This window comes from Thalassophryne amazonica, chromosome 14, assembly GCF_902500255.1.
Source record: "Thalassophryne amazonica chromosome 14, fThaAma1.1, whole genome shotgun sequence".
In the NCBI taxonomy this organism is placed as follows: Eukaryota; Metazoa; Chordata; class Actinopteri; order Batrachoidiformes; family Batrachoididae; genus Thalassophryne; species Thalassophryne amazonica.
The window spans coordinates 96,639,430-96,660,657 of record NC_047116.1 but is presented as its reverse complement, the minus strand read 5'-3'; the positions used below and the strand labels follow the sequence as shown (position 1 = coordinate 96,660,657).

At 43.0% G+C, this 21,228-nt stretch overlaps 1 protein-coding gene across 1 annotated transcript in view; it reads right to left on the bottom strand.

Moving 5' to 3' along the window:
• Window positions 1-21,228, bottom strand: part of akap11 (A kinase (PRKA) anchor protein 11) — a 60,471-nt gene that overhangs the window by 22,948 nt on the left and 16,295 nt on the right. The window contains exons 2-8 of the mRNA XM_034185827.1: window positions 13,664-13,764; window positions 12,835-12,945; window positions 12,697-12,750; window positions 12,450-12,581; window positions 7,519-7,783; window positions 2,393-4,571; window positions 155-2,344 (exon numbers count right to left, since the gene is read on the bottom strand). Of these exons, the coding sequence (XP_034041718.1) occupies window positions 155-2,344; window positions 2,393-4,571; window positions 7,519-7,783; window positions 12,450-12,581; window positions 12,697-12,750; window positions 12,835-12,945; window positions 13,664-13,726 (4,994 nt within the window). The 5' untranslated portion in view covers window positions 13,727-13,764. The remainder of the gene's footprint in view (window positions 1-154; window positions 2,345-2,392; window positions 4,572-7,518; window positions 7,784-12,449; window positions 12,582-12,696; window positions 12,751-12,834; window positions 12,946-13,663; window positions 13,765-21,228) is intronic.

Sequence of the window (21,228 nt, the reverse complement as noted above, 5' to 3'; positions counted from 1 at the left end):
GCAAATCTTAAAAAGATCACCATGAATCTGTATAACAGGTTACACTGTATGTGACTGAAAATAATAAATACTAAAATACATTATGTGTGACCAAGATAACGACAGCAACAACAGATGGCTTCTGTGAGGGACAGTCTAGTAATCTATTTTCTACCTGATGCTTGTGGAATGGCAGATGGACAAAGCAGAGGTCATGATCTCAGCGGTGAGGCTCTCAGCATAGCTGGTTCCTTCGTGGCTGATGCCACTGTCTGCATTGAGGCTGGTGTTGCTCAACTCACACTTAGCATTCTCTATTGCCATGGACACCATGTCTTCAGCAAATGTAGCTCTGCGATCCAGGTCAATATGGATCTGAGGAATCTCCAGGTTCGTCAGCTCCTCAGCCCTTGCCTGACCCTCTTGCCCTCTTCTCCTCCTATGTATCGCAGACTGGTAGCGATGTCTGCTGAATTTGGAGCAGTGGAGGCAATCCTGGACCTGACAAAGATGACATGTTCTTTCTTCCGGTCCTTGGCACGGTCCTGCCCCATCAGACAACCTCTGACTATGAGAGCGCTTGTCGTCACCTTGGATCTTCAGGTGTTCCTGGGAGTGTCCAACTGAAGCCAGGCTCACCTTCAGAGTGTCATCAACAATCTTCCTGGCATAGTGTTCAATAACCTGCATTGCCCTACTGCTGTAACCACCTTCACACAGGCTTCCTGTACTGCGGTGATGTTTACGCAGACCCTCTTTGGACAACAGGGGGCAGGAGAAAGAGTTCCTGATTAGAGTATCTGCCTGGTCTTTGACCTTGGATGTCTTGTATAGACAGGAGTCAGTGAAAGACTTTGGTATACGTGCAGAGGAAAAATGCAATTTCTGTGTGACATCACATGTGACGTTGTAGGCCAAGGACTCTGCAAAGTGTACCAGATCTGGGTACTCTCTTTGGCTGTGTTGTTCAGAGTTTCTGCAACAACAAATACCATCCTTCCACAAAGGACAAACCACCGTCTCTGATCCATCTTTGAATGAAGACTGATCATAACTAAAACCTTTCCGTTTATCTCGAAGAGACTTGGAAACATGAGGGTGTGTGCTGGAGGATCTTTGCTTGATTTTGCGTGTGGCCTGTTCTAGGCCTAGTTTTATGGCGCGGTAAGCTAAATGGCTTGCATAGTGATCTAGAACCAACTCTCTCTTACCTCCCTCCTTTTTTAGCACCCTAATGAGGTAGGTTGCATATTCATCAGTCATACTTTCACAACTGGCGTACTGTGAGGACAGACCAGAACTTGAGCTGGAGATGGTGGTAGAAGTGGACATAGGAGATTGGGAGAACGTGGCTGTCATGTTGTTATGCCACTGCTCCGCCACCCTACAGGCTTTGTTCTGGAGTGTCCTGGTTTGTTTGTGTTGTTGATTGGGACATTTAAAGCCTGAACTATCCAGACTTCTTCTCCTCAGAGCTCTGTGATACAGACACTGCTGTCCAGAAGTTACCATCCTCTTCACATCATGGATAACTTCTCCAGCCACCTCGCCTGCATACACCCACAAGCTATTCAGTGTCTGTTCCGAGAATTGAGCCACACTGTCTCTCCTTCGCTCACTGATCACCTCTTCCTCCCTGTCTGCAACTCCCAAGTTATCCATTTCTGTTGCCATGGAGACAATGTGACAAGCCAACCGCTCAGCAAAGTGAAAAGCTTCCTTGTTGCGTAGTCTGTGAGGCAACAATGGGCTCATTTCAGAGCGACAATTCGTTGTTTCTAAACATTTGTCACTGCTACCAAAATCACCCTCTGCTTCCTCTGCCAACTCTTCCTGATCTTCATTATCATCATCATCTGCCTCCTCAGAAAGGGACCTCATTAATTTCAGCATGAACTCTGCTTTATCTGCCTCTAGGGAAATGTCTGCTGGCCCTGGACCAGGCTCGGCCTGGTGGTGCGGTGTTGGAGGGGGTGTGGCAGGGGAGAATTCTTTGGCCAATTTGTTTTTCAGCTTCTTGGAAAACTGTTTCACCTGTTTATCAGTGGACACCTCACTAGGCTGCTGAGGGGTGCACGGGGGAGTGCAGGGAATCCCACTGGACTTCAGGTTAGAGGATGAATCCTCCTCAGTAGAAGGCCTACTCCTCTGTCCATCTGCCTCTGTACCGGGTATATTAAGGGTATCTTTCACTAAAACGGGATGCGTCTCAGCCATCCAGCTGGACTTGGGGCCTAATCGAGAACCAACTCTTGGCTGGATTTGTGTTTCTGGATGAAAGGAGGCCAGATGAACATTGGCGCCACTTGTTATGACAATGGGGCCTATGGAACCAACCTTCTTAAGATGCATGCAATCTTTCTGGCCATATCTAAAACTGTTACCTTCCTGCATTGAAGGAAACAATGGAATGTCACAATTACTTATTCCTGACCTAGAAAAAGAGCCTCTTTGGATTCTGGTAGTCTTTGTAAAGGAATCTGTAGAGTCACCAATGCTCTTCATTTTAGAGGCAGTCATTTGCTCACAAGCATCAGATACTATCTTACCTACCATGTTGTCAGAGAAGTTGTGGACAGAAGATTTCACTGGGAAAAGGTGGGACACTGTTACCTCTCCAGTTACTGAAGTCTGGGTTCCATGACTGTAAATGTCAGTTTCTGCAAATGTGGTGGTGCCCGAAGAAGATACAACCACAAGGCTTTTTGAGGAGCTGATCTGTGATGTATCTACAAAATTACAGCTATTGTGACAGGTCTCTTCAGAAGCCTTAAGACTGGAGAGTGCCTGGCCTGCATGGGGTACAGGAATGCAGCTGGCCACTCCTGAAACACTGAAGAGAGCTTTCTTCACAGTGCAGGCAGCATTCTCTGAGATCTCTGGGACAGCTACTGCTGAGCTAGCACACAAAACCTGCTGGTTAGCAAACGTACTGCTGGTGCTAGAACTGGAGTTTTCTGCACTGACGTAACAGACGTTGTCCAGAGAAACACTGATCGCTGCTTGGCTGGTGAAGGCAACATCGGTCTGAGAAAGTTCTATAAAAGCCTCTTGGAGAACTGACTCAGACAAATCTGAAGCATAGGAACAGACTACCTCCTCATCCTCTTCTTGCTCATGTGCAAATGTCCAGTTACTGCAGGCCAGAGGGGTTGAGGGATATGAGAACTGACATACTTCCATTATGCCTTCAAACACCAGCTCCTCAGCCAAATCAGCAGCAAAGCGTGTGACTGTATTGTGGAAAATCTGCTTTTTCACTGTCAGGAACTCCTTCAGTGCCCCAGATACAGCCTCTCCAACCAGAAAGGAAGCCAATCCGTTGATTGCTCGCTCTTTTAACACATAGGCCTGACGCATTCCAATCTCATGAAAGGCCATCTGAAACACGGAGGATGTAAGCCTGGCAGCCAGGTGACACAGCGTGGTGGTACAAGAGGACACACCTTTCTGAAGGTCACGCAAAGCACTACCAAGACTCATTTCAACCAGATCGGCAGCAAACCTCTGAATGGCATCCTTCAGGGACTGGGACGTCTGCTGTACCTTAGTCGCGGTTACAGTCTCTTGGATTTCCGAGAGCTTCATCAGGTAGCCTGATGGGTTCTTGAATTTCTTGTGGCAGACACAGCTAAGATTTTTGTTTTCATCGATGTTGACAGGAGACTGGTAGCCACACACAGACCCTAAAATCTCTTTAGACAGGTTGCTAGCAAAGTCTGAGTAAGTCTTATAAAGAGAGCAAAGGTGTTGCGGTTTACGCAGCTCTGAGCTCTCCCGTCCATTACCGTCAGTCTTCCAGAAATATTCCAGAGGTCCTCCAAAGTCTACGAGAGGGCTGAATGCTGAGGAGCTGACAGGACTAAAGAGTGGACCTCCACTGTCTTCAGAGGGGCTCTGCACTGGCAGGGAAGGGTCATACATGTCCGAGTTGAGGGAGTAAGGAGAACCTGGTTTCAGAGGAGTCGGTTTTTTCACACTGGCAGGGAGAGTTGGATGGTCAAAGCGGTGGGGATTCATAACCTTTGTTGAGCAGTTTACAGGTGCATGTTTGGTCACTGTAACGCTGGTGTTAGACTCAGATGGGTTCTTCTCTGAGGCTGGAGTGCTTGTGATGTCCAGAGGCAGAGCCAAGGTGCAGCTTTCTGAACTGATCTCCTCAAGGTCATCAAACTGGTCAAAGCTGTCAAAAAACTCACTGACTTCAGAGTCAGAGTCTTCCACCCTTTCTTTGGGTCCTCCCGGCACCTGGGGTATGTCCAGCTTGGCCAACAGACTTTTCTGGTAGCCCACCTCATCCAAGAAGATGATTGGACTGGGACTTGAGCAATCTGACTCTTCAGAATCACTAAGAAGAACTGAAGGCGAAGGGAGACGAGCTCCGAGGCTGCAGTAAGTCCACTGAGATTCCACTCCCGATGACCTCTGAACTGTGACAGATACATCTGCAGCCGATCTATTACTTGTTGAACATTTTTTGGAAGAGGATGTCAGGATAACGCGTGAGTCCAAAAGGTCCTTTTGCCTTTTGTGAGATGGGACAGTCTGTGATGCAACATCACGCTTCTTAAAATGGTGATAGGCTGCTGGAGCTATAAAGAATGACGGGGAAGAGAAAAAGAAAAATATATATGTAGATTTAAAAAACTGATATACATGGCAAACAAAAAAAAAAACCTTCAAAAAGATAGTCGTCACTATGGCTGACAAAATAACATGTTAATTTAGATTAAATAATCACTAAACCTATAACGCCTCAATTTTTAAATTGACATTAATCACACTTTGATCTGTTTAGTTTTGACGTCACTGGCTTGGTTGGTAAATAAAGAGTGTATCTGGGGCCTGTACTATGAAGCGGGGTTACTGGCTTATCAGGGTAACTTCGGAAGTAAGTTGATGACGTGGAGGAACTTCCCGGTTAACCCGTACTACGAAAGGTGGATAGGTTTTGATCGAGGTATGCTGCCATGGCAATTTATGCTGTGTGCCAAACCTGCTCCGAGCAGGTTATGTTCTCAGTTAGGTTGAGGTTTTCGCTTAACCACTCCCTTTATAAGTACCGTCCATCCACCTTCAATCACTCCGAAGACAATGCCGGCCTACGTGGATGATCCGTTTGATATTGGGGCACAAATTGTGAGGGGCTCTCTTCGCAGGGCGAGGGTTTTTAAAGACCGCCAGAATCCGCTGACATACCCGGACGATATTCTCTATGAAAGATATAGATTCTCAGCCGAAGGAATTTGTTATCTTTGTCAGCTGATCGGGCCAGAAGTCTGTAACATCACCCATCGTACACTGTAAAAAAAGACTGTTGTTTTTACAGGAAAACACTGGCAGCTGTGGTTACCAGGGAATGCCTGTAAAAAATACAGCAGTTAAATGTACAAAAAAAGAGAGCTCTTGTTTGTAGATTTAACAGTTCCTTTAATGTGACTCAGCCGTGGTTCATTCACTGTAAATCCATATACATATTATGTCTGTAATGTTATCTACTGTGCTGTTGTATGTTTTACAGGAATTCCCTGGTAACCACAGCTGCCAGCGTTTCCTGTAAAAACAAGTCATTTTTTACAGTGTAGCAATGCCCCGACAATCGAGCAGATAATGTGCCTTGTGCCTATTTTGCCAGTGGACAATTTATGTATTCCATCGGTGATGCTGAACATCTGAGCAAGAATACTGTATGTCGTATGATTCGCAAGGTAGTACTTGCTCTATCTAAACTGTTGGATGCATTTGTCGTTTTCCCTGGCCATTTATCCGCAATGCAAATTAAAGAAGGGTTTTATGCAATCGCGGGTAATTACTAATATCAAAATAGGTCTAATGCATGTCCATTAATTAGGTGAAGTGGGGCTTATCAAGCTATGAATATAAACCTACCGTTCTGAAGGATGTTTTTATATTTCATCTTCACCTGCTGCCAGGTGCGTTTGGCACTGCTATTGCATCTGAAATATTGACAGGATTAGGAATAGCAATCATACAGTCAAGGTAGCCTATTTAGGAAACATTAAATTAACCTAACATATATTAGGAGGCCTATGCCCACTTCTGAATCGTGTTGCATCTGGGTGTAATTAATGGAAGAGGGGCATTTTTTTTTTTTACACATATCAGACATTCCACAGGTTAATCATCTGTAACAGATTTGGAGAACAATTACGCATTTACTTGATCAGCAATATGTTGCCAACAAGCCTGTCTTGCTTTATTGGCAAACGATGTGTTCGAGTTCCCCCTTAACATTAATTTAAATTCCTCGTAGCTCCGCATAATAATCGTGCACTCTTCTTCAGTAAAGTAAGGTGACCGCGCCATCATTGAAAAATGGTGACGTGTGCTGCAACCTGCCCCTTTTATGTGAATGCGCACAAACTCCAATTAGGTTAACACAGGTTCAACAAATCAACATCTTATTCAGCGTCGTAGTACCGATTAACACCACTTGAGGACACCAGGTTCTGTCAACCCCGGTTTAAGAGGTTGACCCTGGGTTACATCTGAGTAAGTTAACCCCGCTTCGTAGTACAGGCCCCTGGTGTGCAGACACATTCTGCTTTGGGTCATTTTGAAAGCAGCACAAAGTGTTTATGTGGTTTGGATGCGCATGCTTTTGAACACCTGCGCACGGTTTTGCACATCCACAGCACACGGATTAACTTTATGTTGTTCGCGATGTGAAGAATAAACAATTTTAAAAAGCTTAGCATTGTTTATGTCTCTTGTAGCTCCACAGGTAAGTCAAACCCATCTTTCAAAAGTAACTTGTGCTTTAGTAACTATCATCGATATGTCTCAAACGTGGGTGGGGATTGCATGTAAACCCAGAAGCTCTCCAAGAACTGAAGCCCCGGTTCACCATCGCCCCGGTACCGAGCATTCAACATAAGCTGCAAAGAAGCACTGTCCACATTCATCTAAAGCAGAGGTCTCAAACAGTTCATCAGTGAGATCACCTGCTGGAGTGGGTGTGCAAAGAAAACCTGCACGTGCTCAGCCCTTTCTGGAATCAGTTTGAGACCTCTGCTCTAAAGAGATTGCTAGAAACTACAATAGCCAGGTCAAAAATGTGCTTTCCAATTATTTTTTTTAATTTTATTTTTTTTAAAGTACATAAACGGCACCTTCCCTGGTTTGTCACACTTGACATTTCAAATGTTTGTGGACATTGTGGTGGTACCTCTGGAGATATTACAGTCTAAAAATGTCCTCTTGGCTAAAATACAGTTTTCGAAATGAAAATACCAAAAAAATTACCAGGGCTTAAAAATTTTCAGCCTATTTTTAGTGCCAAATAATATTGACAGAAGGCTGAATCAAAAGCTGAGATAGCGTGACCACACCTGTGTCTGCAGTGATATGAAATGACTGTCTGTGCTTTAAGTCTGAGAGAAAAGACACAAAAAGATGCAGACGCTTTTTGAACTTTGAGTAAAGGTAAACTTGCAGCATGCACTGAAACTGAGTGAAACCTTTACTGGCAACATGTGGGTGCAACATAATGTGGGCGTGTCAACAAGTCCAACCTACAGAGGTTCTCTCCTGTGTCGTCGTCCTCCAGATGCTCCAGTGCTGTGACAAAGTCGTCCTCAATAGATGAGACGGACTGGTTAGTGTCATCTTCCTCTGGCTGGCTGGTTTCAGCGGTGACCTTCTGAAGAACCTGTTGCTCCAGCAGGTAACGGATTCCTGCCATATAACAGCCCAGCAAGCCAACTAAGGACGCCGCAGTGGCTTGAGGGCAGGGACTTGTGTTGGGATTGTGCCTCAGGACACACACTGCCTTCAGCCAGCACTGCAGGGACAGAGCCAGAGGACAGGAAGAACCACAAGGTGTATGAAAATAAAAACCCTGACGGCTGGTGAAGTTTACGTGTTCAACAGGACACCACTGATTTGTATGATTAGGGGCGGGCTTTCTGTGACGATGGACAGCAGGTAGGCTAAGCTGTGACAGGTGATCAGGAAATAGAGTAAACTGATGTGTAGGTTGGGCCCACGACCATGAGGCAGAAACACAGACCAGACGCAGCCAGATTTTACTTGGACCAGTTCACTTACTAATGAAACATACATCTACACATACCACAGTCATGATGCATTCAATGACACCTTGTAGACTTTGGAATACATGTAGACTGCTAAAGGGCCACTAGAGGGCCACCCAAATTTCACTGAACTGACAAAATTTAGTTTCTACTGAAATTCAAGCATTATAATGTCGGTTTATTTTACAAACATCTTGCAAAATGACCCCTCATTTTAATTAAAAGAACATATTTACACTCAACAAAAATATAAACACAACACTTTTGGTTTTGCTCCCATTTTGTATGAGATGAACTCAAAGATCTAAAACTTTTTCCACATACACAATATCACCATTTCCCTCAAATATTGTTCACAAACCAGTCTAAATCTGTGATAGTGAGCACTTCTCCTTTGCTGAGATAATCCATCCCACCTCACAGGTGTGCCATATCAAGATGCTGATTAGACACCATGATTAGTGCACAGGTGTGCCTTAGACTGTCCACAATAAAAGGCCACTCTGAAAGGTGCAGTTTTGTTTTATTGGGGGGGATACCAGTCAGTATCTGGTGTGACCACCATTTGCCTCATGCAGTGCAACACATCTCCTTCACATAGAGTTGATCAGGTTGTCAGTTGTGGCCTGTGGAATGTTGGTCCACTCCTCTTCAATGGCTGTGCGAAGTTGCTGGATATTGGCAGGAACTGGTACATGCTGTCGTATACGCCGGACCAGAGCATCCCAAACATGCTCAATGGGTGACATGTCCGGTGAGTATGCCGGCCATGCAAGAAATGGGACATTTTCAGCTTCCAAGAATTGTGTACAGATCCTTGCAACATGAGGCCGTGCATTATCCTGCTGCAACATGAGGTGATGTTCTTGGATGTATGGCACAACAATGGGCCTCAGGATCTCGTCATGGTATCTCTGTGCATTCAAAATGCCATCAATAAAATGCACCTGTGTTCTTCGTCCATAACAGACGCCTGCCCATACCATAACCCCACCACCACCATGGGCCACTCGATCCACAACATTGACATCAGAAAACCGCTCACCCACACGACGCCACACACGCTGTCTGCAATCTGCCCTAAACAGTGTGAACCGGGATTCACCCGTGAAAAGAACACCTCTCCAACGTGCCAAACGCCAGCGAATGTGAGCACTTGCCCACTCAAGTCAGTTACAACGACGAACTGGAGTCAGGTCGAGACCTCGATGAGGACGACGAGCATGCAGATGAGCTTCCCTGAGACGGTTTCTGACAGTTTGTGCAGAAATTCTTTGGTTATGCAAACCGATTGTTTCAGCAGCTCTCAGAGTGGCTGGTCTCAGACGATCTTGGAGGTGAGCATGCTGGATGTGGAGGTCCTGGGCTGGTGTGGTTACACGTGGTCTGCGGTTGTGAGGCTGGTTGGATGTACTGCCAAATTCTCTGAAACGCCTTTGGAGACGGCTTATGGTAGAGAAATGAACATTCAATACATGAGCAACAGCTCTGGTTGACATTCCTGCTGTCAGCATGCCAACTGCACGCTCCCTCAAATCTTGCGACATCTGTGGCATTGTGCTGTGTGATAAAACTGCACCTTTCAGAGTGGCCTTTTATTGTGGGCAGTCTAAGGCACACCTGTGCACTAATCATGGTGTCTAATCAGCATCTTGATATGGCACACCTGTGAGGTGGGATGGATTATCTCAGCAAAGGACAAGTGCTCACTATCACAGATTTAGACTGGTTTGTGAACAATATTTTAGGGAAATGGTGATATTGTGTATGTGGAAAAAGTTTTAGATCTTTGAGTTCATCTCATACAAAATGGGAGCAAAACCAAAAGTGTTGCGTTTATATTTTTGTTGAGTGTATCTGGGGGATATTCCATAATGAATATTTTATTTAGCTTTTAATGGCATCTGAAGGAGGAGATGCGTGCGCAGGAGCTTATGACCACGGGCAATGCACTGATGCCCATGATCAGGTTATATAATATATCAGAAACATCTTAGATTTACATAGAAACACCGCGGTGTCTGAGCCTTTTCTGCCATGTTGGATTAGCAGCCACAGAGACTAGCCAGTGACGTCATGGATGGTGCCTCTTTACTCTGACTGGCTAGCCCCGTGTCCTTCCCAGAACACCTTGCACGCATCTGGGGAAGCCCCCACATGATCTATGAGGTCACTGTCAGACTGGACTAGTCTCTACCATCGCTGCCGTAAGTAGTTCACGCCCATCTGTTCTTTTGGAAATTTACCCTTTAGGGGTACTTTTTTTTTCTGGACAACGCAAATTTTGATCATACTGGTAATGTTATATTATGAATCCCCTACTTAAAGGCTAATAAATAAAATTATAGTGGTTCCAAAGAAAATTCTTTTTCTTCTTCTTAAATAATAACTCCTTAAGGGCTACATATGTAAGAAATTCAATTTTAAGAACAGTTTATCTTCAAACTCCACAATATTCTTGCTGAACAAATCCTGAAGTTTCACAGTCACATACAGCTGTGTACACAGTAACACACACATGTTGACTCTCACCTCAGTGTGTAATTAAAAAACAAAACTAAAATTCATCTCAGAGCTACTTCAGCATATGTTCAACAAGAATATTGTGTCTGGAGGAGGTGGTTCTCAAAAACTAAGTGACTGTGCATAAAGGAGACAAGTGAGGGAAGCCACCAAGACAACCCTGAAGGAGGCACAGGCTTCTGGGTCTGTGAATGGAGAACCTGTGCCCAGTGTAACCAGTCACAGCTCTGTGGTAGACAGGAACAGAAGACGTGAAATAGCTACAGAGGGGATCACCACCCTACTGCATGGAGAGAAATTCCATTCTCCGTCAGTCAGTCCTGCCTCGTGGAAATCCAAAGTCAACTGCTATGCTGACTGCTGAGCCACCTGTCTTCTTCAACCTTTAACTACTCCCATGACAGCAAATACGTATCTTCAGCCACATGTTTCTTTTGACCAAGTAATGTGTGATAGTTAAAGGACATGTCACACAGAAGTCATAACGTCCTAGATTTAGGCTGTTAGTGAGCAACTGATGTACACCGGGATTACTTTGTGCACTTCCGTGACCGGTCTCAAAGTATATGGAATTCGCCACAAACAGTTACGGAGACGGCCAAAAACAGAGTACTCCTGAGTAGGGATGCACTGATCCACATTTTTTCATTTCCGATCTGATCCTGATACCTAAATTTGGATATCTGCTGATACTGATACTATTCCAACACAAGAGCTCTGTTTGCTTTAATATTATTATCATTATTGTTGATTTTACATGAGGATATAGTGTATCCCAAGTTATACAGCGTCACGATAAAGTGGGATAGAGGAGGAGTTTCTTAAAAAAAAAAAAAAAAACCTGAAAGTTCAGCTACAATTTGCCAAAAGGTACATCAGAGATGCAATCCTAGATTTGATGTTTTGGTGAAATAATCAAGTACTTTTATTTATTTACTGGTAGTTTATTGTGGCATTTTGGAAATGAAATCCATCAAAATGGTTCATGTACTCATACGCAATTTTTGGGGTGCGCCTATGAAAAAAACTAATCAATCAAATCTTGATTGATGAGAAAGGGTTCATGTTCCTTTATTGACACCCGCAGGTTGATTTGTGTTGCAGTAACAGACAGCATCCAACTTATTAAACAAATAGGACAACACTGACACACACAAAGACCTGACACAGATGTGAAAGTGCTCAGAGCCACATTTGACCACAGCTTGGCAAGCAGCTAAAATGGTACGAAAAATGCTACGATGATTTATTCATCTGAACAGCAGCTGGAACAAAACTGGTCCTGTAGAGCTTTGTTCTGCACTTTAGGTCTATAAACCTGCGACCAAAGGAAAGAAGCTGGAATTCTCCATGTAGAGGGTGTGAATGGTCGATAATAATAGACTTAGTGATCCTCTGTAGCTGCCTGGTGTACAGAGACTCGGGGCCAAGCGGTGGTTCACCACGTCACAATCTGCAACAGTTTGTTTCTCTCGTTCACCGACAAAGCACCATGACACCAAAGAATAACAGAGAACTGATTCAATAAAAGACAGATAAAACAATGTCATGATGGTTTTGTCAATGTAAAAACTTGACAGTTTTCTTAAACAAAATAACTGCTGATGTCCTTTAATGCATACAGCTTATGTAACTGCACAAGTTCTACCTTCTGACCCTTGATGACTGTGGCCTTGGATGTAGAGGTTTTTTTTTTTCTGAAATCCACAATCATATCTTTTGTGCTCAGACAGACTTACAATCATGACTACTTTGATGTTGTGTTGCCCAACTGGTACGTTCAATAACATGCGACATGTCCAATAAATTTAAATGTGCACAAAAACTCAAACACCTATAATGTCGCCAGTCTCGTCCTGCTTGCCGTACACAATACAAAACGGTACATACCAGAGGCCCGGGGTCCTTGCGCTCAGACAGCCTGCAACAGTCCTTGAGCAGGAGAACCTCATCATTCTTCAGGCTGTGGACATGGAGTGATCGGAGCAGCTCACACAGGCCCACTGGCAGAGACGACAGAACCTGAGACCAAGGTCAGAAGAAGAACATTATTCCAGGCTCAACGGACAGAAGGAAAATCATCTCCTGAGACTGACTGTGGTAACACTTTTTTTTTTTTTTTTAATGGTAGGCTTACTTGCTGAGTGACTTCTTCGCCTTCACACTGACTTGGTAAACACACAAAATGAATCTGAAAGAGCACAATGGATGGTCACCACCAAAGTTATTTTTAAAATTATTTTCTGAAAGCCTGTTTATGGAATTTAAGTCAAACCTGGGTTAGTCTTGCTGGGTCGCTGATTTGTGGGTCGAAGCCAACACTGCACAGTTCCTTCTTGTTTCTGAAGATGGTCTTCACCCACTGAGCCCCACTGTCACGTATAGTCTACAAATACACAACGTGGGAGGGTTTTTTTTTTTTTTTTTGAGAAGGAAAACTTCAAAAGCTCCAAAAGATTTCTCTCCCTTGTATTTCTATCTGGCTGCTTAACATCCAACGAATTGTCCTGAATGAAGCTTGAGTACAGATGTTCAAGACTGACCACCAAATAATGTGACACTGACGGTCTGTGCGTTACGTTTAACTGCACACCACATGAACCGGACACTGTAACTACCTACATACTCCAGCTGGAAGCTAACAGTATTTGCTGTGTTGAATTTCTGAGTTATTTTAATAACGTTGGTCACTGATGATAAACATTTAATCCGATTCAGTTGGCGCTAACAGAGTTTACAGTTCACGTGAGCTTTTTGCATTACGTTCCGTTGCTGACTGGTTGTACGTCTTGCCAAATGCAATCACAGATATTCTGCTCTCTGTCAGCTAGTTACACCTCTTGGGAATCAAAACTTAACAGATATGTTCCAGACTAACTCTCACTGAGATGATGTAAGTAAAACTACTCCAGTAACAAAGTTTCATTATTTCTTGTTATCTTTTATGTCATTTGATGTTATGTATAGGACATACGAAAATCAATATTTTGCCCATTTTAAGTGTGTTTGCACAAATGATGCCATATCTTAAACAATCACTGAACAATTACAGAACAGAATTAAAGAAGAATTAGATCTTTTCACAAAATCAGAAAAAAACCCACCTCCTTTCGGACTGTGGCTTTGGTCCTTAGTGGGACCCCTCGAAAACGCGAGCAGGCGTCCATAACACAAACTGCACGTGGCCGGCTAAGTGAGCACTCACCTGCAAACACAGACGTGTTGAAGTCAAACACATAGTGTGACATGACAAACAGGTTCACAAAAACATGGTTTAAACAGACAATTCAGAGAAGTTCTCAACACGACTTCCAAATAAAAAAACTACAGGAAGCTACAAACAGCATTACTATGAAGCTGAGCAAACAATTAAATAAATACAGATGCAGTCTGCATACTGTGACCTTCTATGGCAGTATATGGGAGGGCAACGTTCAGCATTCATAGAGTGAACTCGTGACATCTAGCAAACCAGGTCCTGTAGACAGGAGTTTGTTCAAGACCAGAAAGCAGTGATTCAATTTTAAGAGTGGTTAAGGGTTCATGTCCCCTCAGTTCCTGAAGTAAGGGGCCATTTTGTCCATATGATGGGCCCTTCTCAGATATCAGTGACCCTATGAGAAGCAGAATAAATAAATAAACAAATAAATCTGCACTTTTGAAATTTTTTATCTGTTGTCTGTGCACCAACTTGAGGAAACTGAAGTTCAAGTTAAATATGATAAAACAAATTCATATTTAAGCTTGTATTTCATCTCATTTAATGTTATGCATAAGTCATAAATGTTTAAAAAGAGTAATATATAGTGTTGTATATGAATAACAAAAATAACCTTTATTTAACCAGGTAAAGAGCCCATTGAGACCAAAACCTCTTTTACAAGGGTGACCGGGCCAAGAAAGGCAGTAGCACACATCTTAAAAAGAAGTTCACAGCATCAGGAGGAAGTTAAAAACAAAGTACAAGGATTAAAACAGATAACGCAAACAGCTTAGTCATAGTACATTATAAACAACTGTGCAAAAGAATTCTGTTCGCGGTCTCTTAAAATAGCCCAGACAGTTTCAATTCATATTGGAGGACATTCCAATCAGAGAGAGCAGAAAACCTAAAAGCTTTCTTTTCCGTTTACATACGCACCTGAAGTACACGAAAGCACAACATGAACAAAAAACACAAAAAAGCAGTTTTAACCATATATTACACACACACACAGCATCCGGAAAGCATTTACAGTGCTTCACTTTTCCCACATTTTGTTATGTTACATAACATATTCCAAAATGGAATAAATTCCCCACCCACCCCCCCAAAAAAACACCCCATAATGACAACATGAAAAAGTTTTTGTTTTTTTTTAAGATTTTTACAAAGCCCCTAAGAAATCACATGTACATAAGTATTGGTCTTCAATTAAACAGCTCCAAAACAGAAGCCATACTTGTCGGCACCCCCCATCAGGTCCAGTCATCCAATATAACCACCATCACCTTCTCTGGTCAAGACAGCCCTCTTTCAACAACTGTTACTAACCTTGGTGTGAGGCTGCACCCTCACCTCACATCTGACAGTCACATCAAACATCTGTTTAAGACCTGCTTCTTCCATCTCAGAAACATCTCCAAGCTACGTCCCTCCCTCACCCTCACTGATGCTGAAAACTCATCCATGCCGTTGTCTTCTCTAGGCTTGACTACTGTAACTCCCTGCTCTTTGGGATCTCTGGTTAAAAACTTTCAAAGGCCCAAATACATCCAAAACAGTGCAGCATTACTTCTTAGGAGAAGACGTAAACAGGAACATTTACACTTATTCTCCATAACCTTCACTGGCTTTCCATCACCTACAGAATCCAATTTAAGATTGTTCTCATCACCCACCAATGTGTCCATGGCAATACCCCCGCTCACATCGAAGACGTTCTCACTCCCCACACATTATCCCGTTCCCTCCATTCAAACAACACAAATCTCCTCCGCCCCCCTGGCAAAAAATGTAGCACCATGGAAGACAGGGGCTTCTGTTCAGCTGTCCACACTTACTTCATTTACATCATCCTGGTAGATTTTTATACAGAATGTCTCAGTACATTTTTAATTTCATCCTTCCTTCAGTTATTTGAAGTCTGTCAGTGCCATATGCTGAAAAGCAGCCCCACACCACGATGTTCCACCTTCAGACTTCACTGGTGGTGTGGTGTTTTTGGACTGATGTGCAGTGCCATTTATGGTGTGTATTATGGCATCCAAGGGTTAAATTTTAGGCTGATCTGACCAGACTATATTCTGCCAGTATTTCACAGGCTTGTCTAAATGTTGTGCTGCAAATTTTAGACAAGCTTCAATGTGCTTTTCCTTCAACAATGGAGTCTTGCATGGTGAGCGTGCACACAGGTCATGGTGGTTGAGTGCATTACTTATTGTTTTCTTTGAAACAATTGTACCTGCTCATGCCAGGTCTTTCTGAAATTCTCCACAAGTGGCTCTTGGACAACTCTTCTGATAATACTTCTCACTCCTCTTCCAGTAATTTTGCGAGGAGTGCCTGGTCATAGCCAGTTTGTGGTGAAATTATGTTCTTTACACTTTCAGATTATGGCCCCAACGGTGCTCACTGGAACATTAAGCAGTTTCAAAATCCTTGTGTAACCAGTGCCATCAGTATGTTCTGCAACAATAAGGTTGTGAAGATTTTAAGAGAGCCCTTTGCTTTTACCCATCATGAGATGTTTCTTTTATGACACCTTGGTAATGACAGACCACCTTATAGGCCATCAGTTGGGACTGAAACACCTGATATTAATTTGCACGGACAAGGGGCAGGACTGCTTTCTACTTAGTGACAGATTTCAGCTGGTGTCTTGGTATTCCATGTCTTTTTGCTTCTCCCTTTTTTCCTGTGCCATTTCACATTACACAAAACGTAATTTGTGCATATTCATGGTTTGATTTCTTTTTATGTGAGGATTACTTGGGTTTTTACTGACACCTGGTGAAAATTTCATGTCAATAGCACATTTAGAAATATGTTTACTGAGAAAAATTCTGGTGTTGAATACTTATTTTATATATATATATACATATACATATACATATATACATATACATATATACATATACACATATACACATATACATATATATATATACACTCAACAAAAATATAAACGCAACACTTTTGGTTTTGCTCCCATTTTGTATGAGATTAACTCAAAGATCTAAAACTTTTTCCACATACACAATATCACCATTTCCCTCAAATATTGTTCACAAACCAGTCTAAATCTGTGATAGTGAGCACTTCTCCTTTGCTGAGATAATCCATCCCACCTCACAGGTGTGCCATATCAAGATGCTGATTAGACACCATGATTAGTGCACAGGTGTGCCTTAGACTGCCCACAATAAAAGGCCACTCTGAAAGGTGCAGTTTTGTTTTATTGGGGGGGATACCAGTCAGTATCTGGTGTGACCACAATTTGCCTCATGCCATGCAACACATCTCCTTCACATAGAGTTGATCAGGTTGTCAATTGTGGCCTGTGGAATGTTGGTCCACTCCTCTTCAATGGCTGTGCGAAGTTGCTGGATATTGGCAGGAACTGGTACACGCTGTCGTATACGCCGGTCCAGAGCATCCCAAACATGCTCAATGGGTGACATGTCCGGTGAGTATGCCGGCCATGCAAGAACTGGGACATTTTCAGCTTCAAAGAATTGTGTACAGATCCTTGCAACATGGGGCCGTGCATTATCCTGCTGCAACATGAGGTGATGTTCTTGGATGTATGGCACAACAATGGGCCTCAGGATCTCATCACGGTATCTCTGTGCATTCAAAATGCCATCAATAAAATGCACCTGTGTTCTTCATCCATAACAGATGCCTGCCCATACCATAACCCCACCGCCACCATGGGCCACTCGATCCACAACATTGACATCAGAAAACCGCTCACCCACATGATGCCACACACGCTGTCTGCCATCTGCCCTGAACAGTGTGAACCGGGATTCATCCGTGAAGAGAACACCTCTCCAATGTGCCAAATGCCAGCGAATGTGAGCATTTGCCCACTCAAGTCAGTTATGATGACGAACTGGAGTCAGGTCGATACCCCGATGAGGACGATGAGCATGCAGATGAGCTTCCCTGAGACGGTTTCTGACAGTCTGTGCAGAAATTCTTTGGTTATGCAAACCGATTGTTTCACCAGCTGTCCGAGTCGCTGGTCTCAGACGATCTTGGAGGTGAACATGCTGGATGTGGAGGTCCTGGGCTGGTGTGGTTACACGTGGTCTGCGGTTGTGAGGCTGGTTGGATGTACTGCCAAATTCTCTGAAACGCCTTTGGAGACGGCTTATGGTAGAGAAATGAACATTCAATACACGAGCAACAGCTCTGGTTGACATTCCTGCTGTCAGCATGCCAATTGCACGCTCCCTCAAATCTTGCGACATCTGTGGCATTGTGCTGTGTGATAAAACTGCACCTTTCAGAGTGGCCTTTTATTGTGGGCAGTCTAAGGCACACCTGTGCACTAATCATGGTGTCTAATCAGCATCTTGATATGGCACACCTGTGAGGTGGGATGGATTATCTCAGCAAAGGAGAAGTGCTCACTATCACAGATTTAGACTGGTTTGTGAACAATATTTGAGGGAAATGGTGATATTGTGTATGTGGGAGCAAAACCAAAAGTGTTGCGTTTATATTTTTGTTGAGTGTATATATATATATATATATATATATATATATATATATATATATGAGAGAGCTAGAGAGAGAGAGAGAAAAAGAGAGACACACACACACAGCCTCATTCCAAATGGATGAAATGTATTTTTTTTCCTCAAAATTCTACATACAATACCCCATAATAACAATGTGAAGGGGTTTGTTTTTGTTTGTTTTTTTAGATTTTTGCAAATTTATTAAAAATTAAAAAAAAAAACGTAAGAAATCTCATGTACATTAGTATCAACAGTCTTTGCCATGAAGCTCAAAATTGAGCTCAGGTGCCAACTGTTTCCACTGATCAACCTTGAGAGATTTCTAGAGCTTAACTGGAGTCCACCCGGGGTAAATTCAATTGATCGGACATGATTTGGAAAGACATACACCTCTCTACGTATAAGGTCCCACAGCTGACAGTCAGAGCACAAACCAAGCATGAAGTCAAGGGACTTGCCTATAGACCTCTGAGACAGGATTGTCTTGAGGCACAAATCTGGGGAAGGATACAGAAACATTTCTGCTGCTTTGAAGGTCCCAATGGGCACAGTGACCTCCATAATCAATAAATGGAAGAAGTTCAGATCCACCAGAAATTTTTCTAGAGCTGGCCACCTGTCTAAACTGAGCAATCGGGGGAGAAGGACCTTAGTCAGCGAGGTGACCAAGAACTCAATGGTCTGTCAGGTGACAGGATCGGCTTCTGATACAGACATAATTCATGTATCGGAGAAGAGCCACTGTGAATCCTCTCAACTGCTGTTGTTTGCTCAACTGCTGTTGTTTGCTCTCTGCTGAATTATTGCTGAAAATGTGTGCTAAAAAGTTAGCCACTTCACTGTCCCGAGCCTGTGAAACGCCAGCTCAGCGTGCAGCTGAGGAGCCAAAAAGAAAATCTGTCTGCTGAAAGAGAGAAAATCCTGCGCGAGTGTCGCTGATGATACATTTATTTTACAGTTGAAAGGCTTTGTGTTTCCAAAAAGTTCAAAGTTTGCACAGCACCAAAACAGTGAGAGAGGGGGAGAGAGACAGAGAGCGAGTGAGAGACAGACAGACGACTTCATTTTTAATTTTTACTCTGTCACCCTTGCTTTGACAATGTAAACATGTGTCTCCCATGTCAATAAAGCTCCATTGAAATTGAAAATTGAGGAGAAACAGACAGAGAGGCAGAGTGCTATCTTTTCTCATTAAGTCTATAAAAATAAAGCTCACATTAGCTCATACTAAAAGGCACCAATGAATTTTTTTTTCTTTTTTTCTAGAGTCATACATTTGAATAGACCACTGAGTGAGCAGAACACGGGTCTGTGAGATGTGTTCCTGCAGACACCAAGTCAGCTTTTACCCTCTTTCTTTTCTACACTGGGTGGCTTTTCTCCTCTAAGCCATTCTTTTGTCTGTTATTTGTCATCTGGTTTGTTTGTGGAGATCATACCTTCAAACAGGAGATAGTAGTACTTTTGGAATTGTGGATTTGTAAAACCACAGCAGACTGTAACCATGGAAACTGGCCTACGACTATCAACAGAGTGATTAATCTGTGTTCGTTTTGCACAGAGACACTGTCAGCTGTTCCACTACAGCTCTGTTTCTCTGGCTGCTAGCATGTGCACGCCAAACTAGTCATCAGTTACATGATCTAATCTGCTGGAAGGTGTGCTGGCTTCCTGAAGTGTCTCCAAAAAGCACTTCCCTGATCTTCCATCCATCTCTGCTCCAGTCTTTGGGTCTAAAAACATTTTACACACAGGAAAGTCCAGAACAAGGTCTGACTCGAGGTGTGGGTTTGCTCTGGTTAGTTTGGATTCATACTGCAATGTTGTGGTTGGACTAAAGAACTTCTCATACACAGACATCATCTATAATGTCTGCTGTTTCTCAATACTTGACAGTGATTGGCTTGTAAACGTGCATGCATCTGGTGATGCTTTGCCATCAATTTGGTGTAAAGCAGGGGTGCCCAAGTTCGGTGCTCGAGATCTACCTTCCTGACACTCTTAGTTGTCTCCCTGCTCCAACGCACCTGAAGCCAATGAAAGACTCGTTAGCAGACTTTTAATGAGCCTTTCATTGGATTCAGGTGTGTTGGAGCAGGGAGACAACTAAGAGTGTCAAGAAGGTAGATCTCGAGCACCGCTGGACTGATAGTATTGCACACCGGGCATTTGCCCGCTGGCCTACGGATTTTTTTTTTTTTAACGAAGTAAAGCGAGCTGTGAGCTTTTCATCTGCGTTTTTTTTTTTTTTGTAGCAGCTACGACTCGTCCTCACCTCTTAAAGCACGGTGATAACAGCACACCTGCACTGAGCTTTACAAAGACATTTTTATGCTTTTTTTCCTCCTTTATTTAGAGCTGAGCTGCTCCGTATCTGCACGTTAAAACAGCTGATCCTCCGCGACGCGTCAACAACTAACACTATTTTCCACTCAAATGCACCTAAATTCTCTTTCTGATGACCACATGATGTGAAAACACAATAAAACTTTCTTACCTGTAAATCTGGTCATGTTTTCTGCATAAATAAATGTTATCCATTCTTTGTGCTCAAACGCCAAAGCAGGGGCGAATCCAGATGGAATGGGGGCGTGGGGCAAGGATGTCCCCCCCTCACAACACCCCTAGATTAAAGGTCCAGTTTTTGAAGCCTTTTTTTACTACAACTACTAGTACTACTTAAAATAATAATAATTTCGACATGTAAAATGTTTAGAGAAAATTTAAATGTTAGAAAAATGTTAGAAAGAATTTAATAGTTACATTTATTAGCAATGTAGGTTAGAAATTACAAGTTTTACTGTTACAGTGCTGTCAACAGTTAAATATGAGGTCAAGAAAGAGGTCTTTATTTTACTTTTTATAAAACAAGTATATATTTTCATTGAAGTCAAGAAAGGGTGACTATAAAGTGAGTTTTGGCAAAACAAGTATT